We start from the raw sequence: 26,558 nt of genomic DNA on the forward strand, positions 1-26,558 counted from the left end.
TTTCTACCAACAACTGTCCTCCATTTTTACCTTTTTTCTTGTTTCCTTTTCATTCATTCAATTTAATATAACATAAACAAAATTTAAAATGACATACATACGATTTTAGAGTAAACCTACTATACACTAATATTCACCATCTCTCGTTCCATATTTCCGTGCTGATTTTTTTTATTATATCCTTTTGTAAATCAGGAATCCCAAAAGAGTATTTTACAACTCGTTTTACAAAACATGATAAATATTGTGTCATAAAAATCCATTATAATTAAAATTAGCTAAATACCATTAAGAACACTAATATGAATCAATGAAAATGTAGGTTATATAATCAATTAAATCTTAAAAAAATGTTATAATCATCTCTAAGAATGTTAAAAAAGAATTCCGTAAACATAATTGGTTTCTATTTTTGGTAAGTCGGATTTAATAACCAACTTAAACTCATAATCAGGTTTGAATGAATGACTCCTTTGGATAATAACACCAAAACCACCACCACCGTGAGAACCTCAACCACCACCATAAAAAAATGAAAACATAAAAACAATCGACTCAGATCTATAGATCATCATCGTCATCGCAAAAGAAAGAGACTCAGATTCAAACATTCTCATTGTCATCTTTAACAAAGCACGGCTCAGTGACGCTACGGCTGCAACCGGAGTTGCCATGCCAAGTAGCGCGCGGGCCACCATCATCACCGGCTAAAACACTCGCATGCACCAAGTGTCCAAAACGGGTTCATCACCACCGGCCGATGGCTTGGCCGACCACCACACTGGAATCTAATGCTTTAGAGAAAGAGAGTGGGTGTGACTTTTTAAACACAACCCAAACCACAACCACAAAAACGACACACGGTTCTCTCTTAAACAACAATGCACCCCAAACTTGCAAATTTATAATGGTTCGTTACAGTCGGCCTAGTGCTTCACCCACCTTCATCACCACCGGCCGACGACTTCTCAAACCGTAACAAACAAAAACCGTCGGGCAAAGAAAATGGGTGTAAAGATTGGCAAGTAACTCTAGGTGTATGTCGACACCAAGACCAAGAAGGACGACGGGGAGATCGGCGGTGAAAGCCACTATCACCGGTAACAATGGTGGTCATGTTTCTAGAGAGAAATAAGAATCTGGAAGTTAAGAGAGAGAGAGGAGTGTTAAAAGGAAAATGTGTTGACTTTTAACCCAAACCATAAATGATAAAACCATAAAACTACAAAACATCTACAAGATGTAAGATACACGTGTCAACCAAAAGACCAAACTTGCCCATGGTTTCTTGTAAGACACACGTGTCAATCAAAAGACAAAACCAACCCGTGGTTTCTTAAACTGGTTTTCAAAGTACACTTGATTAAACACAAAGTACAAACTCTGAAGCACAACTGATGTTGCTAATTTATAATAGTTAATTTCAAATAAATATACGTATATTAATATACATATATATTGGTGTACACACCCATGTGGGTATCTTAACTATTTGTAGTAACGGTTATACCATCAAGTCATAAATTTAGTGAATCAATAGAGCTCGGTCACACATGAAACAACACTACTTTAATTATGGAAACTCATTATGTGCTAATTATTAGGGTCTTCTTTTGTGAATATGTGCACATTATATGATGTCTGTGTCACATACTCACATATCATACTTGCACGAGAACTAATGTGAGTTACACGGCTCCTTTTACTTGTTTTCCTGTTAGGGGAGAAACATGCCCACAAACAAACACGGATTAGATTATACGTCATTATCACTTGTTTACTTAAGTGCAACTTAACATGCTAAGTCCTTACATTCTCGTACCGTTAGTATAGGGTGTATGGCGAGGAAATTTGAATACTACTAGGTTTTACAAACCCCCACCGGGCTAGTCGTGGTAGCTCGAATGGAGGTCGAACGGGTGTGACATGTCCTAAACATTTTCCATTGTGTTATCTTGCTAGACATAGGTGACTTCTATATGTGGATCCTACAAACATTTAAACGGTTTACTTACAAACCTGTGAACGTACTAACCTTATGTTGACACTTAAAGCATGTTTTCCTATATTGCTATTAGACTAGACGGTATGGGGGCCGGCTTAGGCCCGGCCTGGCCCGGCGCCGGTCCCCCACACCGCCCCCTCGGCCCGGCTAGTCCTTTTCGGCTCCCACTCGCCGGTCTCGCCGTGCCTCCCTTCTTTTACATATACCTATACATACATACATATATATATATATATATAGGTAAAAGATCCTCTAAAAAAGGCCTAAAGTGTGAGAAAGGAGAGAAAGAATCTCAGTCATTAGATCATTCCATATTAATTTCATTAGATCAAGGTTATATTAGTAATTTTACCAATAAACCTAATTAAGGATCAAATCTTTGTAACCGATTTTTCTGAGTTTTTTAGGGAATTCGATTTTTGAATATATTATCAGATTCATCTAAATCTTTAAATTATCTCGATCTCTTCTTAATCATTCAGATTCATCTAAATCTTTACCTTATCTCGATCTCTTCTTAATCTTTATATAATCGCTTTCAGTTTATTATTTGATCACGCATACAGATTGCATACACATACAATTGTTAATCTGATTCATACTTTCTTTCTTCATGGAGAACGACGATCAAGGTAATTCTGTATGTTTGATTCGCAGCTTATTATGTAATTGTAATGAATATGCAAGAACAGTGTTCATTTAATTGTAATTGTCAATTTTTCAATCATCTGTTATTTTTATTGGAATTTTCATGAACACCAGTTATAACTCTGTATGGTGTTTTTTTTTTTTTTTTTGCATTGGTGTTTTTGCATATTTGTTGTGGTGTTTTTACTTTGGTACACTGTATGGTGTTTTTCCATGTGTGTTACTTTACTATACGAAATTTTTGTGATGATTCCATGTGTAACCCGTTCAGGGTGTTTTTTATATGTGCATGGTGTTTTTAAGTATGTTATCGAAGTTGAAGCTGGTATGTGTTTTTTATATCAGTTGATGATGAGTCATGGTGTTTTTTTTTGTATGTGTTGTTCCTTACAGGGTTTTCATACGTTCATGGTGTTTTTTCATCTAAATAGAGGGTGTTTTTTTATAACAGTTGTTTTGTGGTGTTATTTTATGCGTATTATGTTTTATTGTTTTTTTATGTAGAATCAATCAATTTAATTATTTTCGCAGGATTTGAAACCTATCAGCCGCTTGGGAAACCACATTTGTCTCCAAACTCCGGTAAGAAGACTTATTTACCGGAGGTAGATGAATCGCTTAAACTGAAGGATAAGATGACCTTTGATACGATGAACAACGCATTCCTCTTTTATCAGCAGTATGCAATGGCTTCAGGCTTCACTGCCAGGAAGTCTTCTCAATACACGCATCATGGTGTTATAAAATCTAAATGGTTCGTTTGCTCAAAGGAGGGGACTAAATCTTTGAAGGCGATCGATACATCTAAAAAGATTGACACCTTAAATAATGGGTCAAAGAGGAAATTTGTTCGTCGTGTTCCTTCTATAAGGACGGGGTGCGAAGCACATATGTGTGTAAAGTTAATGCCTTTGAATCTATACGAGGTATATCCTTTCAATGAGGCACATAATCACTTTTTTGTTGCTGAGGAAGATAGGCATTTACTCCCCGCTAACCGAGGTATGAACTATATGCAAGAGCAAGCCGTTAACGCGTTGAGCGCCTTGAACATTGGACCTGTCAAAGCGTTTAATATCATGAGGACATTGTATGGTGGGTTTGACAAGGTTGGGGCAACCAAAAACGATTTTAAAAATTTCAAGCGAGACCTGAACAGGTATATATCTGAGTTTGACGCTGATATGATGATTAAACGGCTTATGAGGAAGAAAGAGTACATGCCAAACTTTTCAATGGAGTGTATAACAGACGAAGGTGGGGTTTTAAGGGGTTTGTTTTGGGCAGATGAAGATGCCACAAGGAACTTTCGGTGTTTGGTGACGTTGTTTCATTTGATGCCACATATTGTCGTAACAAGTAAGTTTGGTAATTATTATATTTATTTTGATTTTTACAGCTTATTTTCTTTAGTATATGTCATTTAGTTTTATGGTGTTTTTATTCCGTATTTGTTTTTAGGTACAACATGATGTTTGTTCCATTTACCGGTATCGACAATCACAATCGCAACGTTACTCTTGGTGCCGCTATAATAGGAAACGAAACTGCTGAAACTTACAGTTGGTTGCTAAATGTGTTTCGTCAAGCATTTGGCCGTGCCCCTCCGGTGATTGTCACCGACCAAGACCCAGCCATGCCATGAAGAAGGCTATTGAAGATACATGGCCCGAGAGTAGACATAGGCTATGCATGTGGCACATCATGGACAGGCCTTCTGCTAAGGTGTTTAGTTGTTCGTCCTTTTAACCTTTCTTTATACTTTTTACATACTTTTTGGTGATTATGGTGTTATATGTTATTCAATGGTGTTTTAGGTTGGTGCTACAATCTGCAATAATACAGATTTCAAAAAGAGGCTGTGTGCCATTGTGTGGACCGATTCAATTCTACCTGTTAAGTTTGAAAGTGAGTGGGCTACCATAATGAACGATTTTAACTTGGTTGATCATGAGTGGCTGCAGTCACTTTATCAAATCAGGGATACTTGGATACCGGCTTATTATCATGAGGATGTCATGTCCGGGCTTATGCGTACCTCTTCTCGTTCAGAGAGTGAGAACCATTTCTTTGGACAGTTCTGTAACCCGGGTTGCACACTTGTCGAATTTCTCAGGCATTTTGATTCTGCTATTGAAGCTCAGAGACATGAGCACAGGAAGAATGATCATGACACCAGAAATACCAACGCTGAAATATGGGCTGAAGACTTTGTTTTGGAGGATCAAGCTGCCAGGATATTCACACGCACTATATTTTTTGACCAGCAGTTGGAGATATAAAACGGTATACACAGATGTGCTATCGGAAAGTGGGACAACGTGGCTGACTTCGTTATTTTTTTTGTGAAGGACTGGGAACAACCATGCACTACTTTCTTCGAGGTATACACATGATGTTTTGTAGTGTTATTTTTGAAAATTGTATAGCTTTTGCCGATTTCCAATTGCATATGGTGTTTTGTAGTGTTATTTATGAAAACTTCTAAATTTCTAATGGTGTTTTATAGGTTATGATGCGGGAGGACGACATGACTCTGTATTGTACATGCAAAAGATTCGAACAGTTTGGGTTGTTGTGCTCGCACATCTTTTGTGTGCTAAGGATGCTGGACATTAGGGAGTTTCCACAACGCTATATATTACGACGTTGGACACGGGAGGCTGTTCCAAATAGTGCCCCTGGTGCTATTCTAGGTATCAACGAGACCGAGGATCGTTATAATGAAGCTAACCGTGTTGTACGTGAGATCACATATTCTACAGAGTCCGTTATTAACAAGCTTGTCACCAACTTTGATGCGCTATGCTCGTTCAGGGATCATGTTGTTAATTATTTCAAAACTGCGGATGAGTCGGTCGTCAATGCTCCAATTAAGAGCCGTCGTGAAAGGTTTGCCGAAATTACTGGTAACACAAAACCATCTGATGCAACCGTTCTCCCTTTGGAACAAGATTCAAAGGTATGGGTAAGCCTAAACGGATGAAGTCCAAACGTGAAATTGCATTAAGTCAGTTGGGTAAAAAGAGTCGTCAGTGTCAAAAGTGTTTTAGATACGGGCATAACAGACGTACTTGCAAAAACCCTACCCGGACTAAAGAACAAGCTATGGCCGAGGATGACGGTGAAGAAGCTGATGAAGTTAATGAGGAGGAAGATGAATGGGTGGAAGTTGAAGAAGATATGGGTGAACAAGATGAGGATGCATTAGACGAGGAGGATGGGAAAGAGGAGTAGTAAGTTATTTAGAGATGTCTAAAAATTTTGTTATTTTTAACGTACTTTCTTCTTGTTTGGTACATTGTTAGGTTTTTTTTTTATTGTTTTTCGGATTTGCATACACTCATGGTCTTATTTTGTTTGCTTTTGTTCGAATTTAATATTACCGGTGACAATGTTTTATATATTGTTTCTGTTAAATATGTTTGTTTTTGTTAACCAATGGTGTTATTTGTTGTTCAGGGTGTTTTTATTATGTACGTTGCAATTTGAATAGTGTTATTTGTCCTCCCTCAGAAATTTATTGTTATCCAGTGGTATTATTTCTTGTTCAGGGTGTTATTTGTTGTTAATGGTGTTATTTATCTATATAGAAATTATTTTTTTTTATTCTCAAAACCTGTGGTGTTATTTTTAGTTCTGGGTGTTATTAATGGTGTTCATATGTTCACGTTGTTTATTTATGTATGTGTAGCTTTATTGTGTTATTTACTTGCCTATAGTGTCTTAATTGTGCAAAGGAGTTGGTATGTTTTTTTATACATCATTAACATGAACATCATTTACTTTGTAAAAAACCATCTGCTCAATACGCGTTCTTTTTGTGTGGGAAATCGCAATATAAATTCATTAAAACACCTGAATAAAAAGGTGTAAAACAGAAACAGCTTACGATTGTAATCAGGCTTTATATAGTCAAATTACACCATAATCACAACTTAGCCAAAACGCTAACACATCATATAATCTATATGACCCAAAATGTTTGTATATTAACAAAAAGTTTAACTATGTTCCGCTGTCCACCTACACGCCAGCTCCCAACCTTTCAGCAATCCGATCAATTGCATTGTCTTCCAATCTCACCCTATCATCCTCGTCCAAAAGTGCGTATTCTTGTACTTCTCGTTCCACTTGGCCTCGTTCCGTGTTCACATCGCTTAGGAGCATTTTTGATAGGTACTTCTTACGCAGATCCTCGATTTCGCATGCTTGATCAGGCAACACCTCGCCAGTAACGCCCCTCTCATTCGATAAACCACACATCCAATGTCCAACGTGTGTTCCTATTCAATACCAAACCATCAGAATTGTTCATATTTCAGCAACATGTATTTTAATTATTTTTTTTACTAAACAGAAATTTAAACGCGATTATGCCGTGCTGTCGTAGGTACACGCAAATTTAATCCAAATAACAACTATAGATAGTGGTAAATGGGTATCGAACTTAGGGAGTATGTGGAAAATGTGTTGATTTTATAGCTTTGCACTTTAAGTAAATTAACCTAATTTGCAGAAAGTAAATATCAATAATTTGGATTGTTTGGTTTTAAAACTAAAACTAACTAAATAACTCAAATCAAAGGTTGGTTGTAAAGCAGATTAGGAGGAAGCGATCATCCTAAACTTCCAGTTTGCTGTTGACAATTGTGTTTAGACTCACTAGAAAGAATCACATAGACATGATTCATGTATGATTGTTTGTTTGTGATAAAAGGGAACTAAGTACTCGGATTATGAAAACGCGAGGTTGTTACCCGATAACCAATTGACTTATATCCAACCCTAATCCCTCCTGTGATATCTCGATTGTCAGCGACACCAAGAACGTACGGTTTAGAATATGATCATAACATCAATCAACAATTTACAAACAAACATTCACACACCATAATAAACAAACGCATTGCAAGTCTATTATTCTAGAAATACGAATCCAAACACAAAAGTCAAAGACAAACCTTCAATTTAGGATGATCACCATAAGTTTAGCCACACATAGCTTGGTGAATCATCATAACAACAAGTTTAGTGTTCATACCAATCAAAAACATAAACCGAATGTTAGAAATTGTTTGGAACCAAGTACAATCAGCCAAAATCGCCCTTAGAACTCCAGAGAAACGTCCAATGATGAGATAATGTGAAAAGACACCCCAAAAACTGATTAAATGAGGCAGTTACGGATTTCCTCGCAGCCTCCACCGTAACTTACGGTGGCCACCGTAAGTTACGGTGGACATCAAACATTTACGGTGCAAGTCTCCTGAGTTACGGTGGAATCTGGCATGTTTCAGGGCCACCGTAAATTACGATGGCCACCGTAATTTACGGTGGAGCCCTGACTTGTGTGTTTTGTTTCTTCATTTCTCCCACGCACGACCCATTCATCTCTAATCCTTCCCAAGCTGCGTTTTGTCCTTTTTTAGCTCCCGAACCGCACCTGAAACATAAGCAACCGTAGTCATCTAATTCAAGATAATTACGCGATTAAGTGAAGAATTAATTCGTCTTTCAACATGATTAAGGGTTGTCCAATAGACCACCCGTCACATCCCCACACTTAACTGTTGCTTGTCCCAAGCAACTCATCAAACCGTTTTCAAAACAAGTGATCAATGTAAACCAAGCATAAACGTGTAGTCCTTTTACTAACCCCTTTTTAACACCTAAAATAATGCACCCCTCGCTATGTCTCTCCTCTCGGTAACAAGTAAGCACTAGCAATATGAGCTAGACACACAAAGGCTAACGGGCGGTTGCACAACTATAGGCTTGTACCTAAATCAATCCTTCTCCTTAAGCGTGTCAAACATGAATGCAAATCAAAGGGACTTTTAAGGTTCTAACGTGGCTAGGTGTACGGGTAGGAAATGGAATATATATGAAGTAGCAAAAATTTAACCCGGTCTTTTATTACACAAAGAAACAAACAAACAACTACCAAACTAACTACTATATACAAGATAACTCAACATCATTTTTTTTCTTTTTCATTGCTTTTTCTATATTTTTTTTCTTTCTTTTTTTTCTGTTTTTTTTTTCATAAATGCATCAATTCATACTAAACAACTACTAACACTATAAGACCGAGTCAAATTGGGTAATTTTTAGGTAACTAGCTAGGGGTAACAAACGATAGGCTTTTAGGCACGAAATTGGGCACTAAATGTCCAAACCCCCGCCCCTCTCACTACCATGCTCATATATATAATTTATGAGGTCCAACCTCCCAAATCCCACACTCACACACACTAAAGACGAGGCTACCTAAATGCCCTTATCCTTTTCGCATTCACGCCTAACTAAGGACTCAAACCGTATCAAGGCACAAGTTCTAATGCACCCCCACCCGTTGCCACTCTCATCAAAGACAAGAATTATTTATGTACAAGTGTGGCTTCAACTCTCACCAAGAATGAAAGGGGTATCAAGGGTTGCCGATGCATCAATTTGGGTTAATCTAGGGTGTTCAATTTCTCACATTATTTTGCTTGACTTAAAAATTTTCAAAATCTTCAAAAATTTCCCCCCATCCCCACACTTGGGATACATTGACCCCAATGTATGGTTTTAGGAGGATTTGATCACTAACCATCTTTCACATCACCCAAAAGCTCAACACTCAAACCACAAATTTCTTTTTGGTATTTTCATTTTATATTTTTTATGTTTTTCTTCTTTTAAAAACAAAACACCACCAACTAGCACCAACCCGAACGTAACATAACAACTAACACCACCCAACCACCCGACCATAAACAAAACAAGCTAACAAGTATTCACAAAATATACAAGGAAGGAAGGAGCACGACCTGACTAGTAATAGCGAGGCTGTGGAGGCCCAAAAATGGAAGACATCATGTCATTCCATTCTCCAAATGCAAATGAACCGCTACTACTCCCTCCTTGTTGCGGAGCTCCTTCTTGTTGGCGCGGGTCGATCCATTGTGAATGATGAAGCTGTGGGGTCGGATACGACACACTACCATCATAAGGTGGTAGAGATGCATAATCCACATGTTGTGGATCCACAACCACCGGCCGCCTGGCGTGCCAATCTGCATGAAATCTTCTTGCTTGGTCATCATGGTATCGGTTGTTAATCTCCAATTCATGGGAATACGCATGTGTGCGATTCCACGCCTCATGACGATCAAAGCTATGTTTCAAAGACCGCTCTATGCTTACACTCATCATCGTGTTTTGATCAAATAACGTCTGTTCCGAACCCGACCATGATTCAAAAACAGAAGCCGGAGGACGTTGATTCTCTATAACCTCTTGCATAGTGCCCTAATAAGCCCACCCGGGCTCATAAGAACGCTCCGTGTAATCGTAGAAAGCACCACCATAACCTCCACCCGGGCCCCCTTGGCCTACATTAACATTCTCACCACCATGCGGCTCGTCTGCATAATCATCATTACCACTCGGTACTTCCGCATCACTTTCGGGTTCATCCTCTTCACCCGGTAGAAGATCTCTTGCACCCACCTTTAATGCTCTCCATCTCTGCCCCTCCGACTTGAGCTTATGGTACCGTTCCGATTGCGTGTAAGTCCAACCAATCCCCAAATTGTCTAAAGTAAAAGTCTGATGCCGTTTTGTTGCTCCTCTATCCTCTGACGTGATTGCCTTTTGCTGCTTCATCAATCCCGTGATAATTCGGCAATACGGGATAACATCTCTTCCCAACTTGTTTCGGCAAATCCAGAGGTGGTTCATGATCAGATATCGGATTGGAAAACGCGGAGACCCAGTGAGTAGCGAATAGAGGACGGGTACTTCCGGGTACCTAACTTGCTCCTTGTCCCCCCTTCGCGGTATGACATTTAAGAGGCAAATCGCCAACAACAACTTTGCTTCAATTTTCAAATTCTTCCGATACGAGACTCCATGATAAGTACCGGGCAAAAACAACGTTTCTAACATATCATTCTAACGAGGGTGCTTCTCCGGCTTTATCAAAAGGTTATCAAGGTCAGGAATCATGTAGTCACGAGCATTTAAACTGTCATACTTCCCCAATTTCTTTAGCGTGTCAAAAGACATCTCTACCGGAATCCCATGCACTTCACCCGTTAACTTCATTTGTGACGGCTTATCATATCTTTTACACTTAAGGGTTGCTATCCATTCTTGAATTTCGGTTATGAACAAGTTGTTTTTATCCTTATCATAACAACTAAGTGCCGACTCCCATCCTAGAGCGCGGAATTTGGCAAACACACCAAACGGGCCAAATTCAACTTCTCTCACCTCCCTTTCACAGATGAATGCAGCTGCCTTATTTTTCAATCGGTTCATACTGTCATGAAAGAGTGTCGGTTGCCAATGCTCCGGTTGCTCATCCAATGGACCAGAATCCCATTTTGGCTTTTCAGCCGGGTCCAACTCCATTTCTTCCTCACTTTCACTCTCATCAACTCGACCCAAATATTGCCTCTTCTTTGGTTGCACTTCCCGCTGTTTGCCCTTTCCTTTCGACGAAGAAGATGAGCTAGCTCCCGCTTTCTCCTTTGTCTTTACCATTTTCCTGCACACATTGAAACAAACAACACAACCAAACACCAAAAATTAGTCCCTTCTCCAAACATCCCCACACTTGCTTGTTACTATGGTTGTAGATGTTAGTGAACCAAAATTTTATAAATCATTTTCAACAAAATTTGGGCATGGTGTCTCTACAATGTAGAGATTCCCAAAAGTTCACTACTTTAATCACAAATCCTACATCTACAACCCATAACCATGTTCAAATAACCATATTCATATCAACATCTAAGAACAAGCAAGTGGGTATGAACAAGTAACACCAATAACCTTCTTTCTCACAATGCATCAACAAAACATAGTAAATAAACTTCCATACCTTGTTTGAAGATGTAAGAAACACAAATGAGGCAAGAACTTCAAAAAGCCCCAAAATTTTCGGACCTAGAGTTTGTGATTCAGACCCGAAAACCTTGTTTTCTCGCAAATCTCTTGGCAAAATCAGAAACTACGTGAAAAATAAGTCAAGATAGACCTAGATTTCACTTGATTTGACTGAGAATTGAAGAAGATATGAGGGATTGAAGGTTGGAGAAGGCTATGGATCTTGTGGGTCTTAATGAAAGTGATAGATGAAACTTGTGGTGAGGGAAGAATGAAAGAAAAGGAGTGGATGGGGAAGAGTTCACGTGACCTATTTGTTTTATTATATATTTTTTTTATATGTAACGCAGAAACCGAACCGCCCATTGTCTCGCTAGGTCCACCGTAAATTGCGGTGTGGACCGTAAATTACGGTGGATGCTGGCAAACTTGTTCTACCGTAACTCAGTAGCGAAATATTGTAAAGCCAAAAATTTTTCCATGACCACCGTAAATTACGGTGGCACCTGGGCATCTCTGTTTCGCTGAAAATTGTGGTTTTAAGTGTTATTTTTATATTTTTTTCAGTTTTTTCGATTTTTTGTGTTGTTAAATTTTTTCAAAAACATGTAAAAATCACCCTACCCCCTCGAAAGTCCCGTGTTGTCCTCAACACAATGTTAGAGTAATTCGTGACCCGAATATCCCCAAACTTGTTTCAAACACGGATTTCAAAGAAATACAGCAATTGTGCAACCTATACAAAACAAAACAAAATGAAATGCTACTATTTATACTACCAAACCTGGGCCTCTCATGGTTGTTCCTCATCGACCGGGCGTAGAATGTAGCCCACTTTATCGAGTTCCAAGTTGTTAATGTCGTTCCCTTCTAAGTACGGCTTCAACCGATGACCGTTCACCGTTTGTTGTTTGTTCATTTGCTCGTCTTGGATGTCCACATCACCAAACCTTCCAACTCGCCGAACGACATATGGGCCCATCCATTTACTTTTGAGCTTGCCCGTGAACATCTTGAGTCTTGAGTTGTACAACCAAACTTTTTGACCCACTTCAAATATTTTCTTCCTCAATTTTGCGTCATGTACCTTCTTAAGTTTATCTTTATACGCCGATGCACATTCATACGCCTCGTCTCTAAGTTCTTCAATTTCGCACAATTGTAACTTCCTCATCTTCCCCGCTTCATTGTAGTCCGCATTGACCGTATTGATCGCCCAATATGCCCGATGCGCTAACTCCATTGGCAAATGACAACCCTTCCCATAAACCATCCGGTAAGGGGTTGTGCCAATAGGAGTCTTGTAGGCCGTTCGGTATGCCCACAACACATCATCCAATTTACTCGACCAATCCTTCCTATCCGTTCTTACCGTATTCATGAGAATTTCCTTGATTTGACGGTTGGACACCTCAACTTGTCCACTTGTTTGTGGATGGTAAGGTGTGGCAATCTGGTGATTCACGCTATACCTCTTCTACAATTTCCCGAAATTAAAGTTCTTGAAGTGCGAACCACCATCACTTATGATAACTCTTGGAATGCCAAAACAGGTGAAGATGTTGGATTGAACAAACTTACAAACAACCGAATGGTCATTTGTTCTTGTTGCAATAGCTTCAATCCACTTTGAAACATAATCCATCGCTACCAAAATATATAAGAAGCCATTCGAATTCGGGAAGGGGCCCATAAAGTCAATGCCCCAAACATCGAATATTTCTATAACCAAGATTGGTTGTAATGGCATCTCATCCCTCTTCGAGATGCTTCCCATCTTTTGACAATTTATACAATTTCTTGCAAACTCGCACGCGTCTTTGAAAATTGTGGGCCAATAAAACCCACATGAGAGAACCCGATAGCCCGTTTTGTGCCCACTAAAATGACCTCCACATGCGGATGAATGGGCATGGGTCAAAATTTCCAACACTTCTGTTTCAGGCACACACCTCCGAATAACTTGATCCGGTCCAATCTTGAAGAGATCCGGTTCATCCCAAATGTATTGCTTCACTTGGACGATAAATTGTTGTCGTCACTTCTTGGTCCAATGATTCGGTATGGCACCCGTGGCTAAATAGTTGACATAGTGAGCATACCACGGTGCAACAAAGGTCGAAACGGCTAAAAGTTGCTCGTCGGGAAAGCTTTCATTTATTTCACTCACATCATCAATTCCTTCCACCGGGATCCAAGACAAGTGATCCGCTACTACGTTCTCACTTCCCTTTTTATCTCGAATTTCCAAATCAAACTCTTGCAATAGCAGTGCCCACCGAATCAAACGAGGCTTCGCATCCCTTTTCCCCATCAAATATCGGACCCACTATGATCCGAATATACCACAACTTTACTCCCCCAAATATACGAGCGAAACTTATCCAAAGCATACACCACCGCTAATAATTCCTTCTCGGTTGTGGTGTAATTCAGTTGCGCTTCTGATAAAGTCTTGCTCGCATAATAAATTACCACCAGTTTCCTATCAACCCGTTGACCCAAAACTGCACCAATAGTAGTGTCGCTTGCGTCACACATAATCTCGAATGGCTTTGACCAATCCGACGGTTGCAAGATGGGAGCTTTGACCAAGTGTTCCTTCAAAACAGTAAAAGCTTGCATACACTCATTAGTAAACTCAAAGGAGACATCTTTTAATGACAAGTTGCATAAAGGTTTGGTGATAACACTAATACCTTTTATGAAACGTCTATAAAACCCCGCGTGTCCCAAAAATGATCTTACACCCTTAACATTTTTCGGAGGTGGCAAAGATGATATTACCCGTATTTTTGCCTTGTCCACCTCCATGCCACTTTCCGATATCACATGACCAAGCACAATGCCCTCTTGCACCATGAAGTGACTTTTTTCCCAACTTAGCACTAAATTTTTCTCAACACACCTTTTTAAAACTTTTTGTAATTTGTTGAGACATGATTCAAAACTAGTGCCAAAGATTGAAAAGTCATCCATGAACACCTCAAGCGACTCTCCAACCATGTCCGAGAAGATGCTCATCATACATCGTTGGAAAGTTGCCGGTGCGTTGCACAAGCCAAATGGCATTCGCCGAAAAGCGAAAGTGCCATTTGGACAAGTAAAAGTGGTCTTGTGTTGGTCATCCGGGTGTATTGCTATTTGATTGTAACCCGAATACCTGTCCAAAAAGCAATAAATTTTTTGACCTGATAATTTTTCAATAATTTGGTCAATGAAAGGAAGCGGAAAGTGGTCCTTAGAAGTGGCGGCATTCAATTTTCGGTAGTCAATACATACACGCCACCCGGTAACCGGTCGGGTGGCAATTTGTTCACCATGTTCGTCTTTGACTACTTGAATACCGGCCTTCTTAGGCACAACTTAGGTGGGACTCACCCAAGCGCTATCCGAAATCGGATAGATAATTCCCGCATCCAACCATTTTATTACCGCCTTTTTTAATACCTCTCGTAGGTTCGGATTCAATCGCCTTTGAGCTTCTCGTGTCGGCTTTGCATCATCGGTGGTAATGATCTTGTGCATGACGATAGATGGACTAATTCCTTTGAGATCGGCAATCGTCCATCCAATAGCTCCCTTGTTCTCCTTTAACACTTCAAGTAAGGCTTGTTCTTGTGCCATCTCTAAATTAGAGGCAATAATGACTGGTAGAGTGTCATTATCCCCTAAGAAAGCATACTTCAAATGGCTCGGCAAGTCCTTAAGTTCCAACTTTGGCGGTTCCTCTAGCGATGGTTTAGTACCCGAACTTATTTCCGCCGGCAAGCCTTCGAATTGATGAGTCCATGGCGGTCGACCTTCCTTTAAAGCCATAGCATCTTGCTTTTCTTCCTCAACCCCTAGTGCACACGCATGTACCTGTTTAGAAAAATCACACAAACAAATATCTATGCCATCCTCCTCGTACTCGTGAGGGTTGCATCCATCGACTAAATCTGCCATGAAACACTCATCAACACCAACATCATTAGAATTGTTAGTAAAAACATTCAAGCGCATTTTTCGATTTCCAAAAGTCATATCGACTGTACCAAATCTACAATCGATCACGGCATGCGCGGTGCTCAAAAATGGCCGACCCAAAATTACGTTTTGTTGTTGTTTTAGGTCCGCGGACGAGTAGTCCAAGACTAGAATGTCAACCGGGTAATAAAATTCATCAATTTTTACAATCACATTTTGAACCATCCCTCGGGGTAACTTATGAGACAAATCGGCCAAAACAACCGTTGTCTCCACTCTGGCTAACGAACCAAAATCGTATTGGTCATATAAGCCCCCCGGTAAAATGCTTACCCCGGCTCCAAGATCAAGTAACGCCTTTGCCATTTGAAAATTACCAACTTGTATATTTATCAATGGCGTACCCGGATCTTTGAGCTTAGGAGGAAGCTCCCCATTTAACACCGCACTCACTTGCCCGGTCAAGTCTACCCGCTTAGGCATTTTCTACTTTTGTTGCCTTTTTTGTGTACATAATTCCTTAAGGAATTTAGCGTAAGCGGGTACTTGTTTTATCGCATCATGTAATGGAAGATTTATTTTTACTTGTTAAAACATGTCCCACAATTCTTCTTTTTGGGGACCTCTTGATGTAATAAAATTCTTCCTACCCGGGTCAAGCAAGGCCGATGGAAATGGGACTTGATTCGGTTCACCCTCAACTTTTTCACTTTTCTCGTTTTCACCCAACCCCGGTTTGTTAACATTTGATTCTTTAGGTTTAACCGGTGAAACTTCATCATCACTTTCATTACCCGTGATATCCTCAACTACCCCTCGACCACACCCGGTGACAAATTGGCCTTAAATTCTTTGCCACTTCTCAAAACACTAACATGACTAATATTAACATTACCTCGTGACGAACCATGTGAAGGATTTACCTTAGTATCACTAGGAAGTTGACCCTTGCTTTTCTTCAATTCCGCCACATCGGTTGCCAATTAACCCATTTGGGTTGTTAGTGATTGAATGCTCTTGTCATGAACCTCATCCTTTTGCATCCGGACTTCATCTAGTTGGTTCCGCTTTTGCGTATCTTGTTGCATCGCCCGAAGCATATCCATGACTTCATTCCCGCTTGATGAAGGTTGACCCGAACCACTTTGACCCGTTTGTTGAAATTGCCCTTGGTACCCATAATTGTTTCTACCTCTATAGTTGCCTTGATTGTATTGTTGACGAGGTGCAAAGTTACCTTGAGCTCCTTGAAAGTTTGGGTTAGCTTGGTTCGCCACGTTCCCATAGCGAAAATTCGGATGATTTCGTAACCCGGGGTGGTATGTGTTGGAGTTCATGTTGAAATTTCGACCACCCCCTCCTTGAATTGCATTAACCTCTTCTACTTGCTCATCAACCAACCCCACTACACAAACTTCCGCCGTATGGCCTATTTCATTGCAATTAGTGCACACGTTGTACACTTGGTTTGTGGTTTGAACATTGCCACTCTCTACTCCATGCACTTGTGGCCTTTGTGTCACATGCCTTGCTCGCCTTGAAGATTGAGCTTTTCTCTTCGAGTTTACCGCCATTTATTCTAAAAATGCCCAATCAATATGTTCATAATTCGTACCGAATGTACCATTAGTGATTGACATTAAATCCCGTGGATCCTCCGAACTCAACCCTTCATGAAACGCATTCAATAATTCCCAAAGTTGGACCCATGATGAGGGCAATTCCGTAACATCATATTAAACCTTTCCAAGGCTTCATGAAACATCTCCCCCGATTGTTGTTGGAAACTTCTCAAACCTCTTCTAGCATCATTGGTATTTTGAGAAGTATAATATTCATCTAAGAATATTTGCTGCATGTCGGCCCATGTAAAAAATGGATGCGGAGGGCAATGTGTGAAACCATCTCTTTGCTTTATCTTCTAGGAAAAACTGGAAAAGGACCAACTTGACATCATCCGCAGAAAACCCTTGACCTCCAATAGTATTGCAAATGGAGTCATATGTATCCAAATGGAAGTAGGGTTCTTCCGTTGCTAACCCTTTGAACTTTGGTAAATTTTGGAGAGCGGTTGTTCTAACTTCTAAGGTCCTTCCATCTGCACGATGAGGAATCACTACCGGCGAAGGATTGTTAGTGATAATGGGCCGGAAGTGAGCATCAATTCCCCGTACTACTTCCCTTTGATTTCTTTGAGGTGCACCCAATGGTGCCCTTGGTTGACCCATTTGCCCTTGCATAGGCCCTTGAGGAACAAACGGCGGTTGATATTGATGTTGATGCATTGGTTGTTGTGGAATCGGCCCTTGAAATTGAGGTTGCATGTTTTGAGGCCGCACTTGTTGTAGCGGTGTAGGGCGTTGCAATTGTGGCCCTTGCGGTCTAATGTGTTGCACTCCAACCGGTAGTCTACCCATATTTTGAAATTGTTGAATGGGTTGACTTTGTTGACCCGCTTCGCCTTGTAACCCCAAAATCCTCCATCACCCCCATAGTAAAAGCCTTCTTCTTCGTATCCCCTAAATTCCTCTTCATACCCATCATAATAACCATCCCCTTGAATTCCCGAAGATTGCCCAAAGGGAAGAGTTGAATATTGAAACCCCGATTGGTTTTGTGGTCTAAAAGATGGCATAGCATGCACAATAGTTGAATTTGGTGCGATTGTGAAATTAGAGGATGATTGACCCGTAGTTGGGGGAAAGAAATGGGAAAGTGGTGGGATTGTGGTAGAAGGGCTAAAGGTAATAGTGGGTTCAACTTGGGTAGTGATTGGTTGCGTGACATTGGTTGGTGTGACTTAGGTAGTGGTATTAGGTATGGTGGTGTTTGGTGATGGTTGTGTGACAGTAGGTGTGAAAATTGAGGTCGTTTGACCCGTTGTGGGTGGTACTTGGGATTCTTGCATGATGTTTCTTGGTGTAATGGGTGAAGTAGGTGAACCAACAATTCTGTTTTCTCGTAATAGAACTCTGTTTTGCCTCAATGTCCTTTCAATTTCCGGATCGAATGATAGTAGTGACGACTTGTGAGAGCCTCTAGTATGCATACACCTGAAAGTACCTGCACACTAAACACAACCAGCGTAAACCCGAAAATAAACAAAACTACTAAATTAACACACGTTGTGCACTACTCCCCGACAACGGCGCCAAAACTTGATGTGCTGTCGTAGGTACACGCAAATTTAATCCAAATAACAACTATAGATAGTGGTAAATGGGTATCGAACTCAGGGAGTATGTGGAAAATGTGTTGATTTTATAGCTTTGCACTTTAACTAAATTAACCTAATTTGCAGAAAGTAAATATCAATATCTTGGATTGTTTGGTTTTAAAACTAAAATAAACTAAATAATCAAATCAAAGGTTGGTTGTAAAGCAGATTAGGAAGAAGCGATCATCCTAAACTTCCGGTTTGCTGTTGACAATTGTGTTTAGACTCACTAGAAAGAATCACATAGACATGATTCATGTATGATTGTTTGTTCGTGATAAAAGGGAACTAAGTACTCGGATTATGAAAACGCGAGGTTGTTACCCAATAACCAATTGACTTATATCCAACCCTAATCCCTCCCGTGATATCTCGATTGTCAGTGACACCAAGAACGTACGGTTTAGAATATGATCATAACATCAATCAACAATTTACAAATAAACATTCACACACCATAATAAACAAACACATTGCAAGTCTATTATTCTAGAAATACGAATCCAAACACAAAAGTCATAGACAAACCTTCAATTTAGGATGATCACCATAAGTTTAGCCACACATAGCTTGGTGAATCATCATAACAACAAGTTTAGTGTTCATACCAATCAAAAACATAAACCGAATGTTAGAAATTGTTTGGAACCAAGTACAATCAGCCAAAATCGCCCCTAGAACTCAAGAGAAACGTCCAATGATGAGATAATGTGAAAAGACACCCCAAAAACCGATTAAATGAGGCAGTTACGGATTTCCTCGCAGCCTCCACCGTAACTTACGGTGGCCACCGTAAGTTACGGTGGACATCAAACATTTACGGCGCAAGTCTCCTAAGTTACGGTGGAATCTGGCATGTTTCAGGGCCATCGTAAATTACGGTGACCACCGTAATTTACGGTGGCCACTGTAATTTACGGTGGAGCCCTGACTTGTGTGTTTTGTTTCTTCATTTCTCCCACGCACGACCCGTTCATCTCTAATTCTTCCCAAGCTGCGTTTTGTCCTTTTTTAGCTCCCGAATCGCACCTGAAACATAAGCAACCGTAGTCATCTAATTCAAGATAATTACGCGATTAAGTGGAGAATTAATTCGTCTTTTAACATGATTAAGGGTTGTCCAACGGACCACCCGTCAGATTACCAGTGTAAGTTTCCATATGTCGCATAAGGAAAATACCACAGTCGATGCCATTGTAAAGTGTTTGCCATGGCAATTCCAGTCGAACTGGTTGTGTATTCCTTATATGTGAGGCGATTTTAGGATGCATCGGTTTTAGATACTGACAAAATGTACTTATCTACAGTTAGACATTTTTGATGTTAAGAAATAATTTTTTTTGTTACGGCAGCTGCATAAATATAAACATTCAAAAACTTACCATCGTCTCCACATTTCCGTGGTATCTTTCTAAGCCAACATTACCTTCTACATTGTCAATAATAAAGACATCTCTTGTTCTCAAGTTGAAAAACAGCAGATAGTAATTTTGCCCGGTCAACATAGGTATAAACACCATCTCGAAGTTGCCTTTAAATACTTTTGGTTCTGTTGAAGCCAGCACAACATTCATGTTTGTCGTAAATTCTACTAATCGGTCATGATCAGACAACGCGAAATCTTTTTCCAGCTGTGGTGTTTTTCATGTAAACAAAAGAACAAATTATGGTGTTAAGTTAAGAATTCACAAGAATATTTATGGTGTTATTTAAGTAATACACAATTAAGCAATAGTGTTATTGTTTCCAGTCCTATGGTGTTATTTAAGCAGTCATAAATAATACATGGTGTCATTAACTATGCTCACATGATACGGTCTGCTTTTCGAGCTGTAGTGTTTTTCCAGGTAAACAAAAACCAAATTGTGAAGGTTTTCAGTAATCAAACTATGGTGTTATTTTAGCAGACATAATTAAACAATGATATTATAGTTTACAGACCTATGGTGTCATTTATGCAGACACAAAATATACATGGTGTTATTTACTATGCTCACATATTATGGTCTGTTTTCACTTAATAATATCCGGAAATTAAACTTACCAACATTCCTGCGTTGCAGAATAATCTTGGGGCTGTCCCAATCCTCCTCTTTTTTTCTTCATAGTTCAACAATGCGGCCCAGGCACTGATGACATTCACGTGCACAGTTACACCAGGCATCATCGACTCAAAAGGCCCCCTCATCACTGACACGTTATCGTTGTCGCTGAACAAAATATCCCTACAAACCAAAACACCATCGACAAGAACGTATAATTCAATATATTTCAAAACTTATAACGTATAATACACTACATAAACACATTTTTTAAGGTCCAATTCAGATTCTTACCATACGTTTCCTACTGCAGAAAATATCCATCGGGCCAGTGCGTCTTCAGTCTTATCACGAACGGTTCTCAACATGACAGCCCGCTCGACGTATGGTGACCGTAGTGCTTCCGGAAGCTTGATTGTTCGTTTCGGCCGTGGCGATCCCTGACGCTGAACAGGCTGCGTTACTTCCATACGTTTTTCATCCGTTGATGCGTCTGCCAGTCTTGTTGACAAGTTCACCGCTTCACTTCCTGAAACGTTGAATTTTGTCGCTGGTGTAATTTCACTTTGAACCCTTTCAACAACTTTGTCCAGTTCTGCGACAAACGAAGACGTCATTGGTGAAAAGGGAGAAGTGTGTTGTGTTATATGATCTTTATTTCGCTCGTTCGTAGGACTGTTATATCCGTCTAATGATACACTACCTTTTTGCGGATCAACTGGTTCAGCAGCCTCGGCCACATCATCCTTTTTTGCGTCAACGTTTTGATCTCCCTTTTCCACTTCATCTCCATCCTTTTTTTCTCATCATCAACAACAAGGTGCATTTTCATTATATCCTTCCACTCCAATGCTTTCTGTTTCAGCAGATCACTCTTCGGGAACATGAGATACGATTTTGTTATGGTGTTATTGATCTTGTTAACGCATATCTCAAATTCGTTAAACAAGTTATCCAACAAATTCGACCGAACCTGTACGAAACCCCGGTTTAATAACATATCATGAGAAATAACATATACTTTCAAGTCTAGTATGAACCATAAGATGTTTACCAGCTCAAAATCGTCCTGAACTGATGTTCCTGATGCTGATGGAGTGTCACCATACTGTGAGACCATCGGAATGCGCACTTCGCCATCCGAACCTACAAATAAGGCACATGTTTGGGTGTCAGTTTGTGACAGGAGGTAATCTGCACAGTGTCTGTATATACCCAAGTGCGCATCATCATCTTCGATCTCGATCTCTTCATTTCCTTCATCAAACGGATTCTCCTTTTCCATTCCTTTTTCCTGTCTTTGTTTTTGCTTCTTGATTTTTTTTCCACCAAACTCATCCCCTTCTGCTCGTTTGGGTTTTTTTTATCTTCCCTCGTCTTTCTCTTCTTATTTTGTTCAGAATGCATAGTTTCCATATCATATTCGAGATTGTTCAGAAGATCATCATTTACAAGTTCAATAATATTTGAACTGTGTGATGAAGGTATCTTCTTTAACACAATTCCGTAAGCAACCTGCACCAATATTTTGCAATAAGTTTCATTCCCAGCATAAATGTCAAAATAATTGTAAACAAGATAACAACAGTGATGTTACTGTTATTAAGTTAAATAGGGTGTTATGCAGGTATATAGTGTTATTAAATCATATGTGGTGTCATTTACATATATAAATTGTTATTACGTAAACTAGGGTGTTATGCAATTATATAGTGTTATTAATCCATAGTGTTATTAAGTAAAAAAAGGGTGTTATGCAGTTATATAGTGTTATTTAAACATATGTGGTGTCATTTAGATATACAAATATTCATTATGTCACTTATGGTTTTACTCAGCTAGCCAAGGTGTTATTTAATTTACACATGGTCTAATTTACTAATACGTGGCTGCATATCAGTTATTTTAACTAATGATGCTACCACAATAATATTTTAATACTAAAAGTTAAATACTTACCGCAAGTAACAACATCGGCCCTCGAAAAGCATCATCACCACCATGCCACGCTGTTTTCGTTCTTTTGAGACATGTGACCATGTACGCACACCAATTGAAGCTTTTGATATCCACGTCTGGCTGAATATTTGAAATGAATCGCACGTTGACGGAAGTGAAAAGTAAAGAATCAAGAAGTTCAGTACAAACAGTCTTCCGTCATCAGCCTGCCAATCCAATATGTAATTCATCAGCTGAACCGGCGACAAGCGAGTGATATCCATATGCTTAAACAGATCTCTGAATGCTTGGACAACAACATCCTTCCTTTTGCTCGCCTTTTTCTTCTCAGCAAGATCTGTTGGTCCCATAGGCAGCCCGAAAACACTCTTAACAAGCTCCGACGTTATGTTTACAGTGCGCCCGCCGCCCACGTTTAAAACACCATTGTCTGATTCGTAATTTGTAACCAACCAGTTTGCCAAAGCAGTAGGCACACCTGTCACCGTATAACCAAATATCGATCCAAACCCAATTTCTTCCACTTTCTTACGTTGTTCCTCATTTAGGCCGTTTGCTAGTGTTAAAAAATTGTCGATACCTACTTTTGGCCTGATCTGTGCACTCGTGAATGGCTTATATGGCTGTCTCACTGGTATACATTCCACGAGACGGTGCTCTTTTGGCAGCCGATTTCCGTTGCTTACCCGGTGGTGGGGTGTCGTCAAAATCATCATCCGGGTCTTGCAGCCGATCTACAACAATTTTTAATATTTGTTTTAGTAAACAAGTAATTCAAAATATAAACACTTCAACATAGTACCTTTTGTTGATGTTATATGGACGGATGGGTGTACGACAAGTTGACTATCAGTAACATCCTAGTCTGCAAACAAAAATAAATTTTGATCATATCTTATATGCAAACCTATTATAATCACAACATCATTTATTTCAAAACGTACCTTGTGTGTTTTTTATCGACGGCGGAACATCTTCTCTTGTTTTTGCATTACCAGCATCATTCATCCCATCTTGACCATCTGTTTTATTCAAAGCGAACATCGTCAAAAACAACTCTCAACAACAAACATAAACACATATGGCTACTAATAAAACTTTATTTTTTTTTGTTTCTTTATACTTTAAACTACATTTGGATTACCTTTGTCGTCGTTATTTGACGTTTCTGAGTCACTACATACCAATGGTCTGTCAATTGTGTTTTTGAAACGTGATTTGTACATTTTTCCCCTAAGCCGATGACTTGACCTGGCTATAGAAAAAATTAAAAACTATATTTAAAATACTTCATCACCTACTTCATCTAATACATCTTATCCTAAAACTAGATAAATAACCTACCAGGATAAATAACACACTTCATCAAAATCAACATGAAAATTAACACCCTTGATAAATAACCTACTTCCATATAAGCCCAGTATAAATAACACCCTAGATAACACCATATTCTTTCAAAGAACAGAATAAATAACACCCTACATGATAGTGCAGGATAAATAACACCATTCAGATGCAGGATAAATAAAGCCATTCAGATGCAGGATAAATAACACCCTACATGATAGTGCAGGATAAATAACACCATTCAGATGCAGATCATGATAAATAACACCATATATATCTAGATGTTTATAACACCATTTAAAAAGCACCATTAAAAACTCCATAAAACACCAAATAAAACTATAAAACAGGTTTATAACACCATTTAAAAAAAACACCCTGCACGAATACAAAAACTACCCACACTAAACACCTTAAACCGATATAACACCAAATAACACCCTTTAAAACTAAACATGAACTACATAACACCATTATAACACCCTTAATCAATTAAACACTACTTTTAACACCATGATAAATAACACCATACATAACATTATGTTTAAAAACACCATAAACTACAATATTATGTATAAAAACACCATAAAACACCAAATAGAAATAAACATCAGGTTAATAACACCATTTGAAAAAAAAAACCCCTGAACGAATACCAAAACAAACCAAACTAAAGACCTTAAACTGATATAACACCCAAATCAAACTAAACATGAACAACATAACACCATGGAAAAACACCCTTATTCAATGAAACCCTAGTTATAACACCATTCGACAATGGATCAGTCCCTTTTAGGTCTTGGTTAACATAAACTACCTTACACTATAAAAACACCATTAATCTTCAAAAGTATCAAAGAAGACAGACGAACCTTTTTTAAAATCAGAGGATGTTTTGTTGATTTTTGGTAGTGTAAGCCGCCGGTTTGTAGTGTCTTTTACAGTTGAATCATCCATCTTCTTCTTCGTCCTTCGTTCCATTGTCTCAGACGTTGATCTTCGCCTCTTTCGCTTGTATACGATTTCAATTTTTGGTCTCATTGTATCTGATTAAGCTTATAATCTTTGGTGGGAAAGAAACACCCTGTTTTTTCGAGCGGAAGAATCGCAATGGAGAGAGAAATCAGGTACAATAGATACGGTTATTGATTTTGAAAGGATATGAATGCCCTATTTTACCCCTATTAAATCAAATCAGTATTTAAAAAACACTATTTTAATTACAATATTGCCATTCTAATCTTAACCATTAGATCAATGATCTAATGGTTTATATTCTTTCCTACCTTTCTCACAAAAACTATCTTTTTTTTACAATAACCTTACCCTATATATATATATATATATATATATATATATATATATATATATATATATAGAGAGAGAGAGAGAGAGAGAGAGAGAGAGGTTCATCCCCCACCCCCTAGGTCCATCCCCTTCAAGCCCCTCCTACGTGGCGGTGACGTGGCGGCCCATCCCCTTGGGGATGAGGCTCTCCATACCCTCCAGCCTAAGGTACTCATCACTCATCAGGACTAGGATGCATCATGAGGTCACATTGGTTTCCTCAAAACATTTAAATTTCCACTAACTACATTAGTTACTTTGGTTTGACGCCTGGTTTTACGCGTTGGTTACCTTTGGTTTTACATTTATTTGCACTTCTACAACTCAAATGCTTAAATAGTATTTCCTCATGAGAATGAGCAAACAATGGTATTTTTAAACTCATATCACGGTCATTCAATACGACTAATCACTATAATCCTAGTTTGTCACACACCTCGCGGTAGAACCCCGCATGTGGAATTCAAGGGTACGACAATGTCTCACACTAATTATATCTATATCTATATGTATCTATATGCCTCACTTTATATTTATATACATCACACCACCTGCTTCACTATATAAATTACATGCACAAATGTCATCACACACGCTTGTCCAAATTATATTTCCTAGATTACGTACTATGTACCGAGATATATAAGCTTATACCAAAAATATATGTTTTAATAAACTTGCTTATGTATCACAAACTTTTGCAACAGCTCATGTATCAAATTATAAATATCAAGCATGCAATGAATCAAATGTTCCAAATGAGGACACAAATGCATCAGACATATATTTATATATAAGTTTTTTGTAACAACCTGACTTTTAGGGCTATTTTTTCTTCATATATACATTAGTATACAATGCCCTGTAGGAACTAGGTTCACTTTTTATAAAATAAAATTACAAAATATATAATAACGAGACTCTCGTTCTTCGTAGGAAATATCATAGTACAATACCGGTTGCAATAACTAAATAAAAAGAATATAAAATATAATTTTATATACCAATCTTGATTAAAGTCGCATCTCTGGTGGGTCCTTCACGCGCATTTGATAGCATCCCAGACTCGAGTATTCATCATCTTGAGTCTTGAAAAATACTCCTTGACTACAACATACAAAGTCTATTTATTTTA

General features: G+C 38.9%; 3 protein-coding genes across 4 annotated transcripts; 2 read left to right on the top strand and 1 right to left on the bottom strand.

Moving 5' to 3' along the window:
* The first annotated feature begins 2,618 nt into the window (after window positions 1-2,618).
* On the top strand, window positions 2,619-4,298 carry LOC110882314 (protein FAR1-RELATED SEQUENCE 5-like). The gene is made up of 3 exons (XM_022130366.1): window positions 2,619-2,637; window positions 3,158-3,965; window positions 4,115-4,298. The coding sequence occupies exons 1-3, from the start codon at window positions 2,619-2,621 to the stop codon at window positions 4,296-4,298; spliced, it is 1,011 nt and encodes a 336-aa protein (XP_021986058.1).
* LOC118482655 (protein FAR1-RELATED SEQUENCE 5-like) lies at window positions 4,295-5,890 on the top strand. The gene is made up of 4 exons (XM_035978241.1): window positions 4,295-4,378; window positions 4,471-4,866; window positions 5,163-5,615; window positions 5,669-5,890. Exons 1-4 carry the CDS (start codon window positions 4,295-4,297, stop codon window positions 5,888-5,890), a joined length of 1,155 nt encoding a protein of 384 aa, XP_035834134.1.
* Window positions 5,891-9,162: 3,272 nt separating this feature from the next.
* LOC110882360 lies at window positions 9,163-11,743 on the bottom strand. Of its 2 annotated transcripts, none has more exons than XM_022130400.2 (2): window positions 11,532-11,743; window positions 9,163-11,195 (listed from the first exon to the last, which is right to left on the bottom strand). In XM_022130400.2, the coding sequence occupies exon 2, from the start codon at window positions 10,589-10,591 to the stop codon at window positions 9,953-9,955; it is 639 nt and encodes a 212-aa protein (XP_021986092.1). In that variant the 5' UTR covers window positions 10,592-11,195; window positions 11,532-11,743; the 3' UTR covers window positions 9,163-9,952. Both variants share the same exon structure in this region, with proteins under 2 accessions (XP_021986092.1, XP_021986093.1).
* Between the last annotated feature and the right edge of the window lie 14,815 nt (window positions 11,744-26,558).

This window comes from Helianthus annuus, chromosome 10 (genome assembly GCF_002127325.2).
Source record: "Helianthus annuus cultivar XRQ/B chromosome 10, HanXRQr2.0-SUNRISE, whole genome shotgun sequence".
In the NCBI taxonomy this organism is placed as follows: Eukaryota; Viridiplantae; Streptophyta; class Magnoliopsida; order Asterales; family Asteraceae; genus Helianthus; species Helianthus annuus.